The sequence below is a fragment of the Rhineura floridana genome, chromosome 16 (assembly GCF_030035675.1).
Source record: "Rhineura floridana isolate rRhiFlo1 chromosome 16, rRhiFlo1.hap2, whole genome shotgun sequence".
Classification (NCBI taxonomy): domain Eukaryota; kingdom Metazoa; phylum Chordata; class Lepidosauria; order Squamata; family Rhineuridae; genus Rhineura; species Rhineura floridana.
Window position 1 is genome coordinate 27,273,925 of NC_084495.1, and position 21,802 is coordinate 27,295,726.

The 21,802-nt window shown below is 38.6% G+C and overlaps 1 protein-coding gene across 6 annotated transcripts in view; it reads right to left on the reverse strand.

The window, feature by feature from the left end:
• Positions 1 to 21,802, reverse strand: part of STAG2 (STAG2 cohesin complex component) — an 81,424-nt gene that overhangs the window by 22,509 nt on the left and 37,113 nt on the right. For all 6 annotated transcript variants that reach the window (XM_061598550.1, XM_061598551.1, XM_061598552.1 and 3 more), the window contains 19 exons: positions 20,722 to 20,800; positions 20,047 to 20,208; positions 19,178 to 19,274; positions 17,984 to 18,060; positions 16,135 to 16,339; positions 11,893 to 12,044; positions 10,408 to 10,481; positions 10,191 to 10,314; positions 8,896 to 8,994; positions 8,705 to 8,784; positions 7,252 to 7,359; positions 5,903 to 6,014; positions 4,947 to 5,064; positions 3,658 to 3,761; positions 2,160 to 2,252; positions 1,574 to 1,663; positions 1,101 to 1,304; positions 610 to 680; positions 10 to 97 (listed from right to left, as the gene is read on the reverse strand). In XM_061598550.1, coding sequence (XP_061454534.1) covers positions 10 to 97; positions 610 to 680; positions 1,101 to 1,304; positions 1,574 to 1,663; positions 2,160 to 2,252; positions 3,658 to 3,761; positions 4,947 to 5,064; positions 5,903 to 6,014; positions 7,252 to 7,359; positions 8,705 to 8,784; positions 8,896 to 8,994; positions 10,191 to 10,314; positions 10,408 to 10,481; positions 11,893 to 12,044; positions 16,135 to 16,339; positions 17,984 to 18,060; positions 19,178 to 19,274; positions 20,047 to 20,208; positions 20,722 to 20,800 — 2,137 coding nt within the window. The remainder of the gene's footprint in view (positions 1 to 9; positions 98 to 609; positions 681 to 1,100; positions 1,305 to 1,573; positions 1,664 to 2,159; positions 2,253 to 3,657; positions 3,762 to 4,946; positions 5,065 to 5,902; positions 6,015 to 7,251; positions 7,360 to 8,704; positions 8,785 to 8,895; positions 8,995 to 10,190; positions 10,315 to 10,407; positions 10,482 to 11,892; positions 12,045 to 16,134; positions 16,340 to 17,983; positions 18,061 to 19,177; positions 19,275 to 20,046; positions 20,209 to 20,721; positions 20,801 to 21,802) is intronic.

Below are 21,802 nucleotides of genomic sequence, written 5' to 3' on the forward strand. Positions count from 1 at the left end.
CACACAAACCTGTTCAGGCATGTCTCCATTCTCAATGCCTGTTTTTAATAACTTGTAGTTACAACCAAACAAATCCCATCTTGACAGATCATGTGCACTGAAAATAGAAAGAAAATGAACAGCTCAATTTCACTGCACTACCCCCCCCCAGTAACGTAGTGATTAGTGTGTCCTTGCAATACTGTACAAGCTGCAACTACCCTTTGGCAAGCACCCAAATTACTGTCCTTGTAACAGACTTAGACAAGCTATCACCACAGAAGAGGGAGCCTCAGGAGGACCTCATTCCTCCCTAGGCCACTCCCATTAATGCCCCCCTTTTGCCCCCTCCCCCAATATATATTAAAGAATCAATAGCTCCTTCACATATTTCCAATTCATAGTGGTGGCGGTGTTAATAAAGGAAAAGACCAGGAGGTGGAACAGGAGCTGGATGTATTGACCAGAAAGTAGACAAATGCCTGATCTGTGTGTATAGACAGATAGACATACAAACAAATAGACAGATGGCTGCTAAAATGATCATGGTTTGTGCTTTTTAATTAAAATTTTACATTAACACAAAGAGTTAAGAATTGCAAATAGTGGATAGGCTGTTCCCATACTTACTTATGAAAAGCAGTTATTCGCTTTAATGTTGATAAGACCTGATAAGCGTCATCTTCATCAGGCTCTTCGCCCTGTTAAAAAGTTGCATTATTGCAATAAAGGCAGCTATTTTCAAGAAATGGCAAAGTAATATTTTTGTTTTTATATTAAGAGCAGTTCAAATAAAAAACCTAGAAAACTAACAAAAATATCAATGCTTTCTATTTCAGGCAAGATATGAAGCACTTTACCAAGTAAACGTTTGCAACTGCTGGGGGGGGGGGTGCTCTCACAAGGAGCAATGAGAGTTGAATAAAAGTTAAGTTCTGCTTTCTTCTTCCATTGCCTCTTTTAACACTTAGCAGCAGAATTCACCTCGAAGATTAACATGGTTGTCATATTTATATATATATATTTGCACCCAATAAGTTTTTTGCTACCCTTGACAATGAGAATGCTAGCTTGAATGCTAACAAAACAAGAAATATAAAAGACCAGAACAAGATACATGCCTCTTGCAGAAAATCTTCAAGAAGTCTGTTGAATTTATCAGCCAGTTCATCTATTAGCTGACTTCTTGCAATGTCCACTCTGTTAAAGATTGTGAACTCTTCATTACAGAGTGCATGGTACGTTTTAGAGCAAGCTTCCAAAACATCTATGTCTGTGTGCTTTTCTACAATATCCCGGATCTGTCGCAATAAGGCATCCAAATGCTACAAGAAACAAAAAACAAAATTATCAAACAAGCAAAGCGAAACAGATATTTGATTTGATATAACAGAAATTTCTTTAACATAAGAATGTTAAGGTAGTTACTTCACCTAACTGCTGTGATATTAGCACATTCTCTTGAAACCACCGGTCCCATAACCAAGCCCAATAGCCCCTACTATGGAATACGGGTAATCCCAAGTATACAATTAGTTGTTTATGTATAGGTGGATTTGTTCAGTTCTCATTCCCTATTTGTAAATATGCTTACCTTTTCTAATCTCCCTGTTGTGTAGATTTCCAAATCAAAATATTGTGGCAATTGTAACAAGTTGGTGACTTTCTCTGCATCTACAGAATACTGTGTAAATTGATAAAGAAATAAAATAAAGCCCAAACATTTTCCAACAGAGTTAAAATGTGCATGTCATATCTGGATTTCTTAAATGTTAATCCCAGCTTTCTACCAAACTGTGTAATCTTGAATTCCAAATATGAGACAAAATATTCAGTAATTAACAATGTCAACACTATTAACTAACTATCCTCTTCAAGTGCAATCTTTTTTAAAAAAAGATTTTAAGAACTCTGTATACTGCTTCAAGTCCTGGGACTAGTGGAAATTTGCACAAGAAGGGCTTGTGACCCAGTGGTAAAGCACATGATTTGCATGCAAAAGGTCCCAGGTTCAATCGCTGGCATCTCCAGGTATGGCTGGGAAAGTTACTAATGTCTGAAACACTGGAGAGCCGCTGCCAGTCAGTGTAAACAATACTGAGATAGATGGACCAATGGTCTGACTCTGTATAGGCAGCTTCCTACATAATCTAAACAAAGACAATAAATAAATCACTCACTTTTGCTAATAGCTGAGGGAGTGCCACAGCAAAAAGTTCTGTGATCCTTGTCCTGTCATCCAACTGTGCTTTTTTCTCCTTTGCTGTAAGCACCTACATTATGGGAAGTGCAAGGATTGTTATAACTAAAGGAGTGATATTACCAACACTTCATTTAGTGCAACCTGTTTCAACAAGTTACAAAAATGTAACTCATAGAAAACCTAAGAAGAGCCTGCTGGATCAGACCAAAGGCCAATCTAGTCCAGCACCCTGTTTCCCACAGTGGCTAACCAGATTTTCCAATGGGAAGACTGCAAGCAGGACAAAAAGGCAACAGCCCTCGCCAACTGTTCTTCCCCGGCAACTACTATTCAGAGACATGCTGCGCCTCGAGATAATATATAGCCATCTTGCCTAGATGAAGGAAGATGTGTCAACTACATCTTGACAAGCAAAGCTATCTTGAAAATAAAGCATTGGGGTGCCTCAGACATTGAGTAGCATTGGCTGATTCTCAATTCATGTGGTCACACACACCTGAGGACGATTGTGTGTGGGAAATTTGATACAGATGCCACATCTCTAAATATTCAGAGATATCCAGATTCAGATGCAAAAAGGAACAACACTTTTTAAAACTATAATTTATTGTTTACATTTATTAATGACTTCTTAACCTAGTCCTCCACACAATATACCACCAACATTTAGCAATGGGGATAGAATCATGTTTTCAATACCAATTGGTTTTATACTACATGAAGTTCTTGCCCAGAACAATTAATAAATACCATGACTAGTTAATGATACAAAAATGTTTTACAATTCTAGGACTGGATTTCAGTATTCGACCTTGGACTGGTTCATTGTGGTCTCTGAGACTAAGCATAAAAAGGTAAAGGTGTCCCCACACTTGCAGTGCGAGTAGTTTCCGACTCTTAGGGTGACATCTTGCAACATTTACTAGGCAGACAGTATATATGGGGTGGGATTGCCAGTTCCTTCCCCGGCCTTTCTTTACCACCAAGCATATGCCGGGTACTCATTTTACCGACCACGGATGGATGGAAGGCTGAGTGGACCTCGACCCCTTTTACCGGAGATTTGACTTCCTCCTTCCGTTGGAATCGAACTCCGGCCGTGAGCAGAGCTTCAGCTGCGTTACCGCTGCTTACCACTCTGTGCCACGGAGGATAAATTATACTAAATTAAAATGGCTTCACTGATGTACATTAAACACGAATTCACCTTCCAATCCGTATATGTCTTATTTCTGATTTAACACTGAAATGATCCAATGAAGGTTAAAAGGCTTTTGGGATACAATAGATTTGTTTTAACTACAGGATATTTTGATACGTATTAGTGTTGTGTTGTACATGTCACAACCAGATATATGGACAACTACCAACACAGATCATCTTTGTCCAGAAAGCTTTATTAAAATTAAGTATGAAAAGAACTTCAACACTATTGCCCATAATATAAATTTCCAAAAACAAAATCAAGACCATACCCGCTTTCCTGAGCCTCTTCCTACAGGGGGATGACATTCAGCTGCTTGTCTAATGGTACACAGCATTATTTCAATTAGTGCACTTTCCTGTTTGTCTGTTAAAGCTGAAATTATTGGGGAAAAACAAAATATTTCAACTAATTTTTCTTAAGGGCATACCTGCTTACGAAGCTTCAGATACAAGTCATAAGGGTTTTCCACTAGAATTATGTTATTACCTTAGCTTCAACCTTTAAACTTACAACTAGCACATCAAGATCAAGTAGAAAACACATTGAATATGTAAAACTATGAGCTTTAATCCAGCGCTGGACATAATAACAATGTTTTCAAGTTTCTGTATTATAATCAAGGCTGTATTTGCATTTTAATGGTTTGTTTAAGAAAATAATCTTATTTTTTACATAATAAGATAAATGGTAGTTTTACATTATAAGATAAATGCAACAGCAAGGGTAATGTTCTGCAGAATTAAAAACTACTAATTCAACGTACTGATTTGGCATGAAAATGATTTCAAATGTTTTTATGAAAATATCAAAGAAGATGTTTCAGGACAAATCTGCAAGACAACATTATCCTTAGAACCACAATACCAATACCAGAAAATTGAGGACCAACCAGATATCTACTTGTTCATTCAACATACACTTGCTGATTTGACTATGAAGTGGGGAAGGGGGCTGACATTTACACTAAAATGATAATGTGGGGAAGGGGACAAAACTTGCCTCCTGCCTATATTCTGCTGCGTGTAGGCATTTCCCCCTGGCTCCAATACTGGAAATGAGTCAGCACAAAAAAGTAGATTTTGGTCCCCATCACTACATTATCCCTCTACTGTAAAAAGATAAATTCTTTCCACTTTACAGCTGTCTGGACGGCATGCTTATTTATTTATTTATTATTTGAATAATATCCCACCCTTCTTCCCAGCAGGATTCCAGGGCGGCCCAGAGTTATTAAGCATGTAACATGTCTAGGATGACCCAGAATTGAAGACAACAAAATCAATTCAACAGACATAGGCTGCGAGCTATGCATTGTAACTTGGAGTAAGCCCCATCCAACAGAGCACTAATTTCCAAGAAAATATGCATAGGACCAAGCTGTTAAGACTGCAAGACATATGGAGTATTACTAACAGTAGCTGGAATCCAGATTGCTGTACACAAAAGGGCTTCCCTTTCTCTTCCACAAGTTCAGTGGAGAAATGCCCCTTCCATAACAGAGACTATAAAATCTTCATATTAAAAAGGCTGGTGCTGAAAAATACAGTGAAATCTTACGTTCTTCTCCATTGAGTGGCTCCTCCAACAGAAGACTATTCATACATTCCCAGTCCTTCAAGAGGTCAGTAGCACAATCCCACATGCTGTCCACCAAGTAAGCAGCATGCTCATGTAACTAAAAAAGATTCAGCTATATTTAACATTTTATCTCAGGAAAACTAGTTATAATGTACATACCAATAACTACAAAAATTCCTAGTGTTGTTGATATTGCAAAAGAGCTAAACAGTGTTCATTTCTATGGCTTATAATTTTGGAGGGGGGGCTAAATTGAACAAAAATATGGGCAATGTGCCAAGAAAATGGTTTCATTACTTGCTTGCAGCTACTATCAAACCATAAAACTTTGCTATGTTTACGCACCCTGAACTAAGTTACTTACTCATGTGTTCTGCATTTCAACTGAGACTGCAAGTCAAATGATTCTTTATTTGAGAGATCTAACAGTAGCAAAGGATTCAAAGAACCCCAAGTCAGACAACTGTTCTCCCCACATGGTGCTATTATCAAAACTGTTAATGCAAAACAGTACTGGGAATAGCAACATACGGAGGAAATTAGGAAGGTCATAAAACATGTGCACAGAAGAGCAAAGGAAATGTAGTCGAAGAGTTCAACATTCCTTGCCATGTTGCTTATAACTGTACTATTAATAGAACAGCTGACACTTTTCATGAACTCAATCTCTATTAATCAAAGTAGCCAAAAGTTCTGAATAGGCTTCTGACTGGCTCTATCTATATAACTGTACAATTATCAAAATTGTCCAATAAAAAGGAACAACCCTTTTATCTGCTTTTCTAAGCAGATTCATATGCTTGGATGAGAGATTTCTTCCTGTGCAGAAAGTCTTGAACACCTGGGTATCCTTTTAAGGAAGAAAGCAGCATTAAAAAACGAACATTTCTCTTAACTATACTTCTATAAATTGAACAAGTTACTCATAAACGTACCTCACTTTCCAAAAAGAAAAATACTAATGTCTTGACAAGGTTAGCATTTGGACCTTGTCTCCCCCTTCTTTTAAGAATTCCATCTTCTTCGGGATCTCTACGACTGAAAAGCCTTTCAAAGCAAGTGAGAAAAAAACATTTATTTTCTGCTGATTAAACAAAAACTGCTACAAATGTATTTACTACTGGTTTAGATGAAGTTTTCAAGAGTAACAATCAACTATTATAAAGGACAAGAAGCTTATTCTTTGAAATATATATCGGTGATATAAGGGTTACTAGGCATAATGTGTGAACTGAACCATAAATATGGAATACCACCAGGAGGATGTTCAGTTGCTCCATTTTCTGGAGTCATGACAGCTACAATGGAACACAGCAACAATCTTTTCCTCCAAAGTAACAAGAATTGGAGGTTGTTAAAATATCGCTTGGGCACCTGACTGGGCGAGATGTAGGTCAGGTTTATTACATTTATATATTGCTTCTCACTAAAAGGTGTGAAATGATTTACATCCAAGTAAAAAATCCAATGATAAAAAATCAGATAAACGTATTAAAAATAGATTTAGCAATATCAAACTGTTGGCGCTACCCAAATGTGCCTGGAAAAAAAGGTATTTTTCTGGCTCCCAAATGACACAAACAGTGCTTCCTAGGCCCATTCTCTCATCGCAACTCTCTGCATCTCCCTTGGAGGTGGCATGCAGAAAAAGACCTCAGCAGATGATCACAGGGTCTAGGCAGGATGATACAGGGAAAGATGGTCCATTAGGTATACAGTAGGGCCCCGCTTTTTGGCGTTCCACTAATACAGTGGCGCCAGCGGAGTGATCAGTTGTAGCGTGGGGAGCTTGCGCTCCAGCTGATCGCTGTCAGCTGTAGCCCGGCGGCTAGAATACAGTAGGGCCCCACTTTCCAACAGTTTTCGCTTTTCAGTGGGGGCCTGGAACGTAACCTGCCGTATGAGTGGGGCCCTACTATAGTTGTTCCACATATATGGCTTTAAAAGTCAAAAAGTGGGCCCAGAAGCAAACTGTAACTCCTTAAATGTATCAAACCCCAACCCATTGGAGCTGACTGTTACGTAGTTCTGCATAGCACACTGCTGAGATTTTCTACTGGGAATTGGGAAAATACAACTCAAATTGAGGTAGGTGTGTGTGTGTGTGCACGCGCATGTGCACGCGCACACACACACGGAAGTTTCTGTCTGAACAATTATACTGGATCAACTGATTACTACATCACAAGAAGATACTTGATTTTAAAAACATAGTAGTCTAATTACAGAAAGTGTGAATCATTTCAGAAGTGATACTAATACAAAAATGTTATTTTTTCCTTACTTTTTGTAAAGAAATTCTCCTGCTGCTACAGCTACTGGCCGATGAGCTGAGTAAACCAGGTGGTAGACATTTTCACAGTCTTCTGCAGTCAGAACTTCTTCACTACTCCTAGAAAAGCAAATAAAAATAGCACCCAAAATACTAAGGAAGAACAAAGAAAAAAATACTTTTTTTAAAAAAAATGTTATTAAAACAGCCAGTCATAAATCCTCCTGCTCTGAAGTGCCAAGGAGCCCTCCCTATAGTTATCACCCACTCAAAGTGGCTAACAATAAAATAAAAGTACAGAAATAACATCCATAATGCCCCGCAGAGGTACACCATAAAATATACTGAAATGCCTGATCCAATAAAGTATTTGTCTACCACTAAGAAGAAAGAGAGGTGGTGCCAGGTGAGCTCCAATGGAGAGGGCATTAGGTATATGGACAGAGAGAGGGGAAAAACAAGCCTGAATTCAGACATCATGACTATCCACACTGCCTTGTCTCCTGATGGCACAGCAACAGGAGCTGGAGAGGAGCAGAGTGAGAACCTCTGCACCAGCAAACTATATTAAACCACAGTTTGTTTTTAACTATGGTTTAATGTGATGGGCAAACTGGGCCAATAATAAAAACCCATGCAATACTCCCAAAGCAAGAAGGTTAAATCAACAAAAACTAATAGTTAAAGTGCATGTTGGGAGAGTTGTAATCTTTTATTGACAGTTTTGTTAGTTGCTTTTTAAAATTTGTGAACCACTGTGAAATTTTGAGACGATGAATAGCAGTATAATGCGGGAAATAGGCCAAGTTCCCTCAGACAGGTTTTTAAAAACATACAATGAAATGCACAATAAAAGGTTATCACGGGGACAGGGGTGAATCAGGTTAATTGCTAAGTGCTTGCTAAGCTGCAGCTGCTCGGAAATCTAGGGAAAGAGTCCGTAGTGAATGAATGAATTTATTCAATTCGGTCGTAGACTAGCAGTAGAGTCTGTAGTAATTCTTACATGACTAGAAAATACAAATGACCTAAAGTTAGGGGACTTTTGAAATTACCACAGTAGAACAGATGACCTCACTAAGCCAGTGTAGGCTGTCCTGTTAATCATTGTGGAAAATATATATATCCAGCTCTGTACATGAAAAAGCCCCACAAGAACATGAATTCTTAAAACAAAAACATCAGGAGTCTCAGCATATATTTTGTGGGGAGGGTGAGGGATTTCTGGCTCTTATGGCTGCAGATGAAAACCTGCTTGAAGAAACCTCTCAGCATCACTTTTCTTGTACAACACAAAGTATAATATCTTATGCAATACATATTTTGATCATTTTTAAGTCTTCCAAATATAGCTCTGAAAAGTAGCACTGCAAAAGAGATGTGCTATGTCCAAAGCTTTGTAAAATTACATAAACAAAACGTACAAATTAACTCCACATATATTACATTGGTCTGAAATACTTACTGTAAAACAAGAGTAAGTAGTTTTATTGCTTGTACTGCCACATCATATTCTTTGTCCAGAGTCATAGACACAATTCTATCCTAATTTTGGGGGGTGGAGAGAGAGGAGAAGCAGAGTTTGTTAAATGGAAAGTGTTAAAAATTGAAAGTCTGGAATGCTAGCTTAAAAAGAAAGAGAAAGAAAATACTAACCTTGAATCGACTGGTGAAGAGTTCCAATTTGGAATTAAGTTCTTTATTATAGTAAAGCCCTTGCAAAGCTGTAAGACATTTGAGTCTTACCTCCCCTTGCTAAAAACAAGAAAAAAAAGAAATAGAACAAAACATCAAACACACATGGAACCTTAAAAATATCATTTTTCAACATGATACATTGCATTCATTAGACTGAACAGCTCAACATCTATTCTATATCAGAGTTTAACACACCAGGTTTTTCACAGTTCTTGGTTTGATGTTGTTGTCATATTACCATGGAAAATAAGAACCATCTCCTGACTAGAACAAATCAACAATATTCCCAAGAAGAGTATAATCCTTCACTATGATAGCATCTGGGATCCAAACAGCTACTGACTGCACTCTAACGATAATCCATAAACATGGCTTACTGTGAATGAGCAGCATGCAAATGCATGCTGCCAAACTGCTCCAGCTGCTCTCCTTTGCTAGCAAGAGCAACAAACTACAATCCTTGGCTTTCTATGACATCCAAACCAATGTTTGTCATTTGTTTCTCTAAAACAAGCCACAAATTGGTAAGCAAAGAACCTTAATTTCACAGAAACAAATCACAAGTTCTGATTCAGACATTACTATAAACCAAGGTTCCTACTAGTTTGTTGCTCCTACTCCTGCCAGGGAAGAAGCACAGCAGGAGCTATTTGACAACATGCACTAGCATAACGCTCATTCACAGTAAGCCATGGTTTATGGCTTGCCGTATCATCTAAACATGGCACTGTATATATGGCCAAAAAAAAAAAAAAAGGTCTTCACCTGGTACCAGAATGGCATTTATATAGGCACGTGGTAGCTTCCTTAGAAAGAGCATTCTATGGATGCAGCACCACTACTAACAAAGTGCCCAGCAAACAGCCTGTTGAAAATCTTAGCATATAGACAATGATATTTGGAGACAGGTGGTCCTTCAGGCATTTTGGCCCCAACTGTAACCCGCACTCTGAATTGAGTTTGGAAACACACTAGCGGTCAGTACAATGCAGCCTTAAAGTACAATTCCTATAGGCCTTGGCCAAGGTATAAAATCAAACACTGCAAAGTCCAGTGTCTTCACAAATCTTGTGCAAGGCACTTTTGATTCCTAGACCTCTTGAAATATAATTCAGTTGACTTTAATACTTTTCCATTTTGTTTAACAATAAATCAATGCCATTAAATAGTAACTAATTTTAATTGGTTTTGTTTTCTTCTCTCAACAATTCCACAAAAAAGTGAAAACAGGCAAATGGCACACAGCACCTTACCTTGTCATGCATTGTCCATCCCACGTATTTCAAATAGCTGTCATTGAGAAAGGCATCACTATACATTTTCATCCAAATCCCAATTTCTTCAATACAGATTGCTCTTATTTCAGCTATTGCATCCCTGGAAGAGGGTGAAACGTAAAGAAAATATGATAAAGAATGTATTCACAAGTAAAGCTTAAATGTTTATATAATACACAGCAATTGAACTCACCGGTATCTATGAACAAATACACCTTTAAAAATTGCATTCATCATATTTTCTATTTCATCCTGATTTTCTTGAAGCTGAAAAACACAGCAAGTGCCAAATGAAGAAACTGCTGTTTTTAAAGACACAAGGAGGCAACAAATGTATATAAAACTGGCATGATTCTAAAGACAGACACAGGACAGGTTCACTTGTTTAAATGATTGATTACAACAAACCAGTTTCTCCCCAGGGAAATATATTAAGATTCCAGAGGCTTTGAGTGTGTGAGTATCACTGCATGCCATACAATACAATGCTAACATGAGCAAAATATCCTAAAACTATTTTTAAGTATGCACTCAGATATACAATGTCTTCTTAGCTGTTGTAGAAAACTTCCAAATTACCTCGAAACAATTAGCAATGCTTCCAAAATTTAGCTCATGAATTAGGACTTCCCCTTCTTCTTTGTTCCTTGCACCCTCCCCAAATATACTCTAGATGAGGGAGGGGAGAAGAGGGGATGAGAAGAGCTCTGTTGCATGAGCTGAACTCTGCTTCTTTGGCAGACACCAACTGCTGGTTGTCAGCTTTAACGTTTATAATTACACTAATTAAACACTAAACTAGGAGGTATGTTCACAAGAGTGCACAGACTGGAGAATATGTAGGTTTCAGACAACGCAATTTATGCACATTGGTGAACTGCAACCCCACCAGGCTTTCAGAAGACTCATTTTTCTGATCATCTGCAGAAACCCCTAGAGGTCATCTAGAGTTATGCAAGCTGACTAGTAAATGGGAGAATGGAAGGAGACAATTCAACACTGGACACCCTCCCATATGGAAAGATTCATTTGTTTAAATAATTGATAAATAACAAATCATAAATTGCTTTTAGAGTGATGCAGGGAGAGTAAATGGCACTGGACTCAGGAGCCTCTCTAGGCCCAACCGCAACAGCAAGTCTGTTTGGAAAGGAATGCTTTCTTGGCCTCCATTCATTCTTGGGTATGGTATGCAAGTATGTTGGGGAGGCCACTTTAACTCAACAGCTCTCAGCCAAAATGAGGTCACTAATGGAAAGACAGATTACAGAAAGAGTTGGAGAAGAAATATATGCCTTTTGTGCCCATCTAGGAGTTGTGCATGTTGGCTATTTACATTATTCATGCTGCAGAACCTTTTAAAATAAAGCTATAGCCACTGTACCTCAATCATTGTCATCCTTATATTTCTTCTGTATCTGGGGCAATAGTCTTTCAGTATGTACCAACTTATATCAATGACTACAAGTTGAAAGGATGAATTTCACAATCAACTGATATAGTACCTAACTGATTTTGAATCAAAATTTTAAAAAACATATTTAATAAAATATTTCCAACATTTCACATATCAATTAGAATTTCAATTTTAGTAAAGTGCTTTTTCAAAACTATTTTTAGGAGCCTGTTATTTCCCCACACTTATCCAACTATTAAAATAACCGACAAAGGCTCTAACCTCCTTCCTCTTCTGTAGCAAGAGTTCCAGTCTATCATTAGCTCGTTTTCCAATTATTTTATTTCGTTCTGCTTCATACTGTCGTTGTGTATTATCCATATTAATGCTCAGATTTAATGCCACATTCACTAATGCAGTCATCAGTTTCATAGCTAAGAAATACAAGAGAGATAAAATCACTTAACGTCTGTTTAAAAACACACACAAAGAAAGGAGACATGGAGACAAAACCACTATAGTACATGAAAACCAAAGTGCTCAACATAAGGAAGGTTTGGTTACAGACCTACATGCACTTACCTGAAGTCAATGGGGGTTACTTCCATTTGAATGATTCACTGAGAAGTGGAAAACCTGTTAACCACAACCTAGACAATACTGAGCTTAATGGGCCACTATCTTGACTTAACTTTTTTATGTAATGTATATTTACATTATTATAATAAAACAGTATGAACCCTTATTCCCCCCATCCCCCTTCCCAACCTCCCTTTGGCCCCTTGCCCCACCCTTTTTGTGCTACATTTTCATTTCTGATGTTTAGATGTTTGACATGTTGTGCAGTATCTCCATTTGCTCATCAGAGAGATGCTCAAAATGAATTAAAAAATAAACCAAAAAGAATCACTACCAGGGCTGGTTCCAGGTTTCTGGGAGCCTTTGGGTACAGTGGGCCCCTCACCACCATCAGAGCCGGGCCTGCTCACCTCCTCCCACCACCTATCTTGGTTGCTGCAGGGGCTGCCAGCACTGCTACCACCTCCTCAGCGCTTGTCCATCCTTTCAGTGGCTGGAGGCTCCGGGTGGTCTGCCGTGAGCCCTTCTGCAGCCACCACAACCAGCCTCCATGGCATGGGAAACTTTACCTCCCTGGGGCCAGTGAGGCAAAGTTTTCTGTACCATGGAGGCTGCTTCTGAGCTTGCAGGGCCCAACATGCTTCTGATGGTAGTTGCTGCAGAAGAGCTCACGGTGGAGCACCTGGAGTCTCAAGCTATTGAAGGGATGGGCAAACACATAGGAGGAGATAGTGGCACCAACCTGACCCCACAGCAATGAAGACAGGAGGAGGTGACAAGACCTGGTGGTGAGGGGGCCCTGTGAGTGACTGGGCCCTCGGGCCAGTGCCCAACCTGACTGCCTGTCAACAAGCATAAATACAGAACCTAGTAGGATATTGTTCTTCATCTCTGTAACAATGGGAATAGATTTTCTACTACAGTATATCGTTTTGGATTCCAATACTACATAAAATAACCCCAATCTCTTTTAAAAAATTCATTACGTACCTCCATATTATTTTATTCAAGAGGCCAAAACCCATTATTTTATGTATTGTTCCCTTAATTTAGGCATCTGAGAGTTTTTAGAGTATTTAGCATGTATGATTTTGGCTAATACTATCCTACAGAACATCATCCTTTCTTTTTCTTTCGACATTACTCCCTATAAGATTGTTAACGGAAGTATTTTATAATATTTATAGGCCACCTTTCTGAGTAGAATTCTGTCAAGGTGGCTCACATGACAAAAATACAACAGCAGTACAAATTATTATTTTATAGACAATTTCTATGAAAACACACCCAGCTCTAAACTAACCAGCATAAATAGAACACCCATAGGACTTCTATTATAAAGAGTTGTAGTGAAGAGGCTTTTTGGAGTTCGATTAGCAATTAATTCCAAAGCCATGGGGCCACCACAAAATAGACCATCTCCGTCATGCCCAACAATTTCATTAATACAGGTAGCAGGCAAGTGAAAAGGATCTCTATTGTTAATCTTAACATGCAAGATTAATATGGAAGCAGGTCATTCAAGTAATTTGGGTCCAAACCATTCAAGCTTTAAAGATTACAACCAGCACCTATTAAATTGGGCTTGTAACCAGTGCAGCAGTTATAATAAAGGTGTAATGTGATGTGATCACCTTGCCTTTGATACGAGGACCCAACACCATACAAAGACACTCAAACAGGCAGTATGTGGAATTGGATATCTGATCAGGCAAATGGTCAAACCAAAGCTATCTCTGTCCCCACCCTTTCTGCACATGAAAACCTGAAACATGAAAACATAAGGAACTGACCTTGGGAACCCATGATCCAGCTGAAGGATTACCTCATCAGGATGAATGGTACATAATTTATGGATCAAATGATAACGCCCCCAACTCAAATACTCTGTCAACTAATATTATGGGCACTAGGAAGACTATCTGTCAGTGCTGTAAGCATCCTACTGAGGTTTCAAGCTGGGGAAATAGTGGATCATTGGGGGTTCGAGCAGGGCCAACCCCTTCAAGAGCCTCTTGATGTGGGGGCTGAAATGAGACTGTGGCCTTGCCTACACAGCCTAAGACACTGGTCAAATCTTCCACCTGCCTCCTCAATCCCATGTCTAAACCTGTCCCAAGGAAGCCTGGGATTTTCTTATCACTATTTGGTTTGGGTATACACTCATTGTCCTTGTACCATGACAGGAGGCTTTTGACATGGCACTGTAGATTCTATTGATGGAGTAACATCTGGTCAACAATAACGTTTTCATTCTCTTTGAGTAACCCAGTTCTGTCAACCACTGTCTTTCAGCTTCCAAGCTCTTAATTGGACAGCCCTGGTTAAGGACCCTGGAAAAAAGATCTCCCTTGCTGGAAAGGCACCAGGAACCCTAGACTATCATGCTGATCAGGTCCAGAAACCATGGCCAACTGGGCTAGTGAGAGGCTACTAGAGTAACTTCAGTTGCCAACCCCCCTGATTTTCTGCAGCATCCTGGGAAGGAGAAGGAAAGAACATATAGGAACCCTTCTGGCCAGGGGTAGTCCTGCACTTTGTGTCTGCTATCCCTGCAGATCGAAACCTTCAGAAGAGATTTCCCACTTGGGTATTCACTGGCATGGTGAACACATCCATCACCAGGCAACTGAACCTTTCTATTTCCACCCAAAACACTTGAGGGTTGAGAGTTGACTCTAATTCCTGAAGTGATGGGTTACTTAATCAGTCTGCTGTCGAGTTGGTAATCTCCACCAAATGTTGCACCCTGACCAATTCTACATGAACTACCCACTCCAACGGCTACTTGGCTAGCTTGCTGAGCGGGTGCTCCTTTGCTTACGGATTAAGTTTTCACTGTCATGCTGTTCATTTGGATCAACACATGGGAGTCTGCTATACTTCTGTAGTACTCCTGCCGCACTAGATATAATTGCTCTCAACTCTAGGCAGTTGATGCTCTTGGTCTTTTTCATCTCTGATTATGTTCCCTACACCACAATGTGATTCAGGGGGCTCCCCAGCTGAAGAGGGTGGCATGTCATCATCGGCTTTTCCAAAGAGGTACATTCACTTCTTCAAGGCTCAATCATTCCAACCATCAGCTCAATTGATCTGAGTTGGGAAGGAAATCTCTGGATGTGTTCCTAGCAAACTATTGGATCTTGGAACAGCAGGAGTACCCACCAAGGCCTCTGGTGTGAAACTGAGTCCAAGTGACAAGATCCTGTTAGGATACCAGAAAACCTAGGAGTTGTACCTGCAGCATGATATCCACCTTTCTTGAGGAGCCTACTAGCTGGCACATTTTTGATAGTTTCTCCTTAATCAGGAACATCTTGAATTGCTACCTCAAGACTGAATCAGCTGTTGGTTAGGAAACAGGGGGCTGACCATAAAAACAGGGGCCTGACAAAGTCCAGCATTGCCTGAATGTGTTCTAGACTCTTATCCTGTGAACAAGATTGAATGAGAATATCACCCAGATAGGGATGTAGATCTATTCCTAGTGTCCAGAGGTGGACAATCAAGGCCATCGTGCTTTGGGGAAGACTCAAGAGTGCTGATGTCAGTCAGAAAGGCAGGGCCCTGTTCTGAAAGTGTTTGCTGTCATAAGCACCACATTCCCAAAGGCCCTCACTCCAGCTGCCAGCTACTTAACTTCAGACAGTAGGGACACCCAGAGGAAAGCCTGTGAAAATTATCTCTGTATTATCGCCAGGGTCTTTGGGTACAGCCCATCATTTTCTTTTTTATTTTACTGTGATTATTCCCACTTTAAATGAAGGTAAACAGACACAAATACTTGTTCTGTGTCAACAAACTATGTTTCCACTCTGGCTTATTCTGGGCTTCTGAACCAATCCTTGCAAATTCCATAAAAGATGGAAGAATTCAGTATTTAGGATGCCTCTGAAAATTAAAAATAGAATACAAAATATCATCCTAATAATGAATGCTTACCTGCCAGCGTGCTAGTATGTCGAAATGCCCTGACTTGAGAGTCTGATAGTCCTGTAAGTAGTGAAATCACTGTGTCCATCATATATTCATCATATATAATACTATACTGACACTGCCGGACCAATACTCCAATGAACTCACAAAAGCTTGATTTAAATTTCTTCCACTGAGGACCAGCCATGGTAAGTGGATAATCCCCACTATCCTACAATAGGAAAAAGGTATAATTTTATTATCACTAATACATATCATATTATAGTTTGTTAAAATGTAAGACAATTATATGCAGATGACTTGAGGAACTAAAACAGAAGAGAAACTGTAAATTTCAGCATTCTTTGCGACCTAGATTATGTTTTTCATAACAAAACAGAATATTCTTCTTTTATTGTTTTATCTAGCAAGCAAGAGATTCTAAGTTTCATTTGCCTTTCACAACGGAGCCAAGAATTTTGTTCACACCACATACATAAAAATGGTTACAGAACCAAAACTCTTAAGGCAGCAGGTGCAATTGCACATGCAAGAATTAATTACTCTGGAATAGTCTTGGGGAAAGAAGTTATTTTAAGAAAACTACATAAATCCTGAGTTACTATCAAGCAGTTTTCAAAACAAAGGTGTTTTTTTTTTAACAAAAGAAACCAACTATAAGCGATCAGTGGGACATCCAGTCAACTGTCCCTCTTTAGCTCTTGTAAAGGTACCTGTTATGGTACAGTTTTGGGAAGGAACTTCCCACTCAAGACATAAATTGGTAACCTCCTCACAGCAGATTATGTATGGTTTGTGGATGTTGCAGTTTTATTACCACTGTGCTACGAAATACTGCTAGATCCTTTAAAGTGAGCAGTTTGAAATAGGCCAGAAAAAACCGCAAATGTAGTATTTCCAGGTATAAAGTGTAGAATATTTGTGTGCACATGTATGTATGTACACACATACAACCAGATTATGAAATACTAAGCAAATATTCCATGTCCTTATGACACAGCACATTATTTCTACCTTTCAGCATTACAAATACAGTATTAAATATAATAATGTCAATAATATAGATATGGCTCTTTATCTGGGTTAAGATTTCTAAATTCATCCCAACCAAAAAATTCTCAAAACTCAATTGTTAACTGTTTTCCTCATTACTGTAACAGTGGGCTATTTAACAATGGAAAAAGCACATTCTGGTGACGAGCAAGTAATTTTCGATTCATGTCTGACTTCTAAGAAGTTATTTCAGCCGCTTCTATTCATGCCAGATATTTCACTGTTTCCCTTAAACCAGGGTTGGGGAACCTTCTTTAGCCAAAGGACCATATACCTTATGGGCACACCAGTGATCGATGGGGCCAGGGACAAGTGGGCCGAGTCACATATATGACTTTTACCTTTGTACCATAGGTTACATTCCAGCCATGCAAAAGCAAGAAGGTCACAGACACACCTCTCTACCCTCCATCCAGGCAAGCAAGAGGAATTATCACAGTTCAAGGACACATTTCACCCAGGCAAAAGCATTCAAAGAGGGCACAGAGCAGGGCTGGTGAGAGGTCTGGCTTGGGAACAGTTCTAACAGCTGGATAGAGACCTAGAGATTTGTAGCTGGCTCCTGGGCCAGAGGTATCAAACCTTAAAACATGACCATGCCTTCAAAAGAGACACCATCATTATATCCATGTGTTTTAACTGTAAGCCCATTTCCACAGTTTTTACTTATTAACTCCCCACCCTGCTACGATCCTTCTTCAATCAATTCCAAATCTGAAACATATTACATCAAACAATTATATCCTGCAACATGATGGTGTATTTCATAAAAGCATGCATATAAAATATATGTGAAATTTACCTCATCAAATTCTTCAGTCATTTTCCGAATTATTTCAGAATTTTGCATATGTCGAAACATCTCTGCTGTTACAACCCCTACAAGTTATAGATAGTGAGTTTATACAACATGATACCACATATATAATGTGTGAAAACACCCAAATATATTGTGTAGATTGTAGAAACATAGTAAATTAAAATGCCACTTTATGCTGGAAACAATTAATTATGTGTGCATATACACAATTATAAACTCAGGCACGGTCTGCTTTAAAAGCAGTTAACGTGGAAGTCTTTATATGAAGGCAGCTAGAGTTTTCTAAAGTTTTTTATATATTGTACTGTGTGCAACCTCAACCTTTAGAAAGCCAGCATAGAAATGTTGTAAATAAATAGCTAACAACATAATCCCAAAGTATTACGGTTTGTAGTCGTAGAAACCAAAATCCTGGTTTGTAGTCAGATTAATCCACCACAAATGTTTTCAAGTGTGACATGCAAAAGAATGAAAGGAGAAAGGGGGAGGAAGGAGAATGCAGCACAAAATTTGTTCTTAATCTAATCAAACATTGTTTATTAGACTGAGATAGTGATGTCTGAACTGAGTCTTATTCTCAAAGGACCTAAACTGAAAATATAGCAAACTCTTCCATCTCTTCTACCTTCTCACTCAACAAGATTTTTGTTTTAAAATGAAGTTTATTTAAGAAAATCAACTCTTTAAAGCAGAGGTAGCTAACCCATCCAAGTGAACTGATTCACTTCCATCTCTGTGGAGCAATTTATGAGATTAGGAGTCGTCCAATTCCAAGTCAAACCATGGTTTACAATCCCACTTCAAACTGTGATTTCCCATTTGGACTTGCTGGCTGATCACAAAACATGGTTTGTAAATTCAGACATTATGCCAAACCATAGTTGTGCTCCTTAATCATGATTTGGCATCATGTTTGAACTGAGTTGTTCAGTTGCAGGCATATCTAGTAGAAACATGTCTAGCTAGTTGGCCTATCCCTCACACTGAAGTTAAATGGAAACAGATGGGGGGAATAGAGGGGCAAATGAGTTGCAAAAGCAATGGGATACTGAAGGAAAGCCCCAACTGGAGTGTGGTGGACAAATAAGGTATTTGGGTTAACTGCAAAAGCCTGGGATGAGAATTTTTAAAAGTCTGTTAAGAAGTAAGCATCATTTCCAAACTAGTTTATCTTACCTTTGCAGCCTGAGCACTGAATAAAAAAGTTGATGAGATCAAGAAGTGCTATATCCCTGTCATGTTTGTATGATTCTATCCAGTCATCTACCACAGACTAAGGAAAAATAAATAAAGCCATTAAATACAACATTATATTACCATCTTTACAGGATACAATCCCCACCTGCCCCCAAAAAGCCACCAATCAAAAAATTATCATCTTAAACATTTTCCCAAAGCAGTTCATCTAAACTACAAGCTGAGTTTATTTTCTTTTACCTCTCAAAATACTGGATGATATACCACTGTGCCTATCCATTAACAAAACTGACTTCTGTTCACACAACAGGACTTTTTCTTCCTCTCCTCCCCCCATGAAGTCCCCAGCAGTTAGGTGAAACAAAGAAGTCCAAATGCTTGCACACACACAAAAATATTATGTTTGCAAGCAAAGAGGCAGAGGGATCTCCCCATGTTACCACTTTCACCACAGCTGTTAACATTGGAGTAAAAGACAACATTTCTTTCTATTACCTCTCCATGGTGGTCGAAATACTGTCTTTTTTTCTCTTACATAGTAGACACGGAGCTCATCTTCAATCTTAGTGCTCTGATGTTTAGCACTAAGATCAGAGAAAAGACTGACTTATCTCCAATCTCCACAAAATTATGTGGAATGATTGGCAGGTGGGAAGGGGTTCACAGGAGATCTGGTAGGCCTAATTGAGGGGGTGAGGCAGACTAAAAGTCCTTACTGCTGGTTTATAGTCATACAGAGTATTCATATTTTAAAATTTAACCCCAAGGATGCATATAAAAGAGGCCAACTCTTTTGACTGCTTCATTTTTATAGATGGCTTTTTATAGGATCCTCTACGATGACTTACTTGCATAGCACTCTTGCCCATTTTAACAACTTCAAACAGCATCATGTTTTCCACACCATTCTGCTGGTGATGCCCATTCATTCGATTTGGACCACCAGGCTTCCCTCCTCCGTTTCCAACTTTTCCCTTCTCTCCTGTACCCTTTTTCCCCTTTTTACAGATCTATATAAATACCAAAAGCAAAAATATTTGTAAGTAAAAATGTAATAAAGAGTATATGAACTATTTTAAGCATTATGTTGTTTTACTAGATGTTTAACATTTTAACTAACTTTTTATTAGTAATATAATATCATAGTAAGTTATATCATAGTAACTTACTATAAATCACTATTAACACATGTGCAGTTTACCAGTCTATGTTTGTTGAAAGAAAGGTTTTAAACACAAAGACAGGATGGAAAGGATTGTTCATAGCAACCTTTTGGCCTCCCCATTCCAGTAGCAACCCATGTCTTGCAAAACTGCCCTCAAAGGTCCAGCGACACTCTGAGACACATGTTGAGCCATATGACAGTTTCAACATGAAAAGAAAATTCGCAACCTCTTCACCCACTATTACACCAAACCTATTCAGATCCCAACCACGTAATAACACAAGCAGTATCATCACAGATTACAGCATAGATAAAATGTTATTCAAATATATAAAGAGAGAATTCCAGATACACATACCTTGCCTTTTCCTGGTTTCTGATTTTTCCCTTCAATATCTTCAAAGTCAGTATCTGAAGAAAAATGTGTTTCAGACTCCCTGAAAATACATATTTTTACATTCTTGATTAGTGTCCTTATTTCAAAACTATTTAGTTTACAATATCTATATTATTGCTTAGATGCAAAATAGTGTACTCTGACTGAGCTCCCTGGAACATTTTTTTTCCAATATGAATAGGAAGACATAGGCTGGTGTTGGGAGATTCTTACACATGCCGTGTGAATTCAGAGAGGCAAAAGGATGACAGCAATTACTAGGACAGTTAATATACAGGTCAGAAATATTTCCTACCACTCTACTGCCAAATATAAATGTGTGACAAGAACATGAGAAAGGATGTTTAACAGTGATGTTTGCAGGCACCCGTATGAGTTTATCTTCCTGATGCATGTAGATACTTCATTCAAGCTGCAATCCATAACAAACGTACTAGGGAGTAAGCCCCAATGAGCTCAATGGGCCTAATTTTGAACAAACATGTACAGAATTGTATTGTAAGACAGCGGGAGGGTGGGGTGACCTTAAATCCCCAGCTTCTCACTTTTCACAATAATGTCACACTTTCCATTTAAGACAAGTCTTTATGTTCCCTATAATTTCAAGAATGTCATTAAGATAGTAAAGAACATTCACAGTAAAACTGCAAAGTTTTCCCCCCTGCATGGCATGCTTTGCAGGAAGTGGGAAACCAACAAACTGTGAGCAATTAACATCAGAACAACAAATCAAACTGCGGCAGCACATAATTTGAAGGACAGAATAGTGCAGCCACAGTAATACTCATTTGCTTTGTTCATTCTTATCAAATAAGATTTTTGTTTTAGTCTCTTAAAAAGAACATATTCAGAAACCCTGCTTGATCACTAGGTACACTATCCAATATTTATAAGAAAACCTCCTGTTTCATTCCACTCTTAATTCCCTGAAAATAAAAAAAACTCAAAGGAAGAATTGTTTACAGAAAGAGGCTCTATTAACCTGTTAGCTCTATTTAGGTATTTTATACAAAGTTACAGAACAGTCAAGAATGCACTTTAA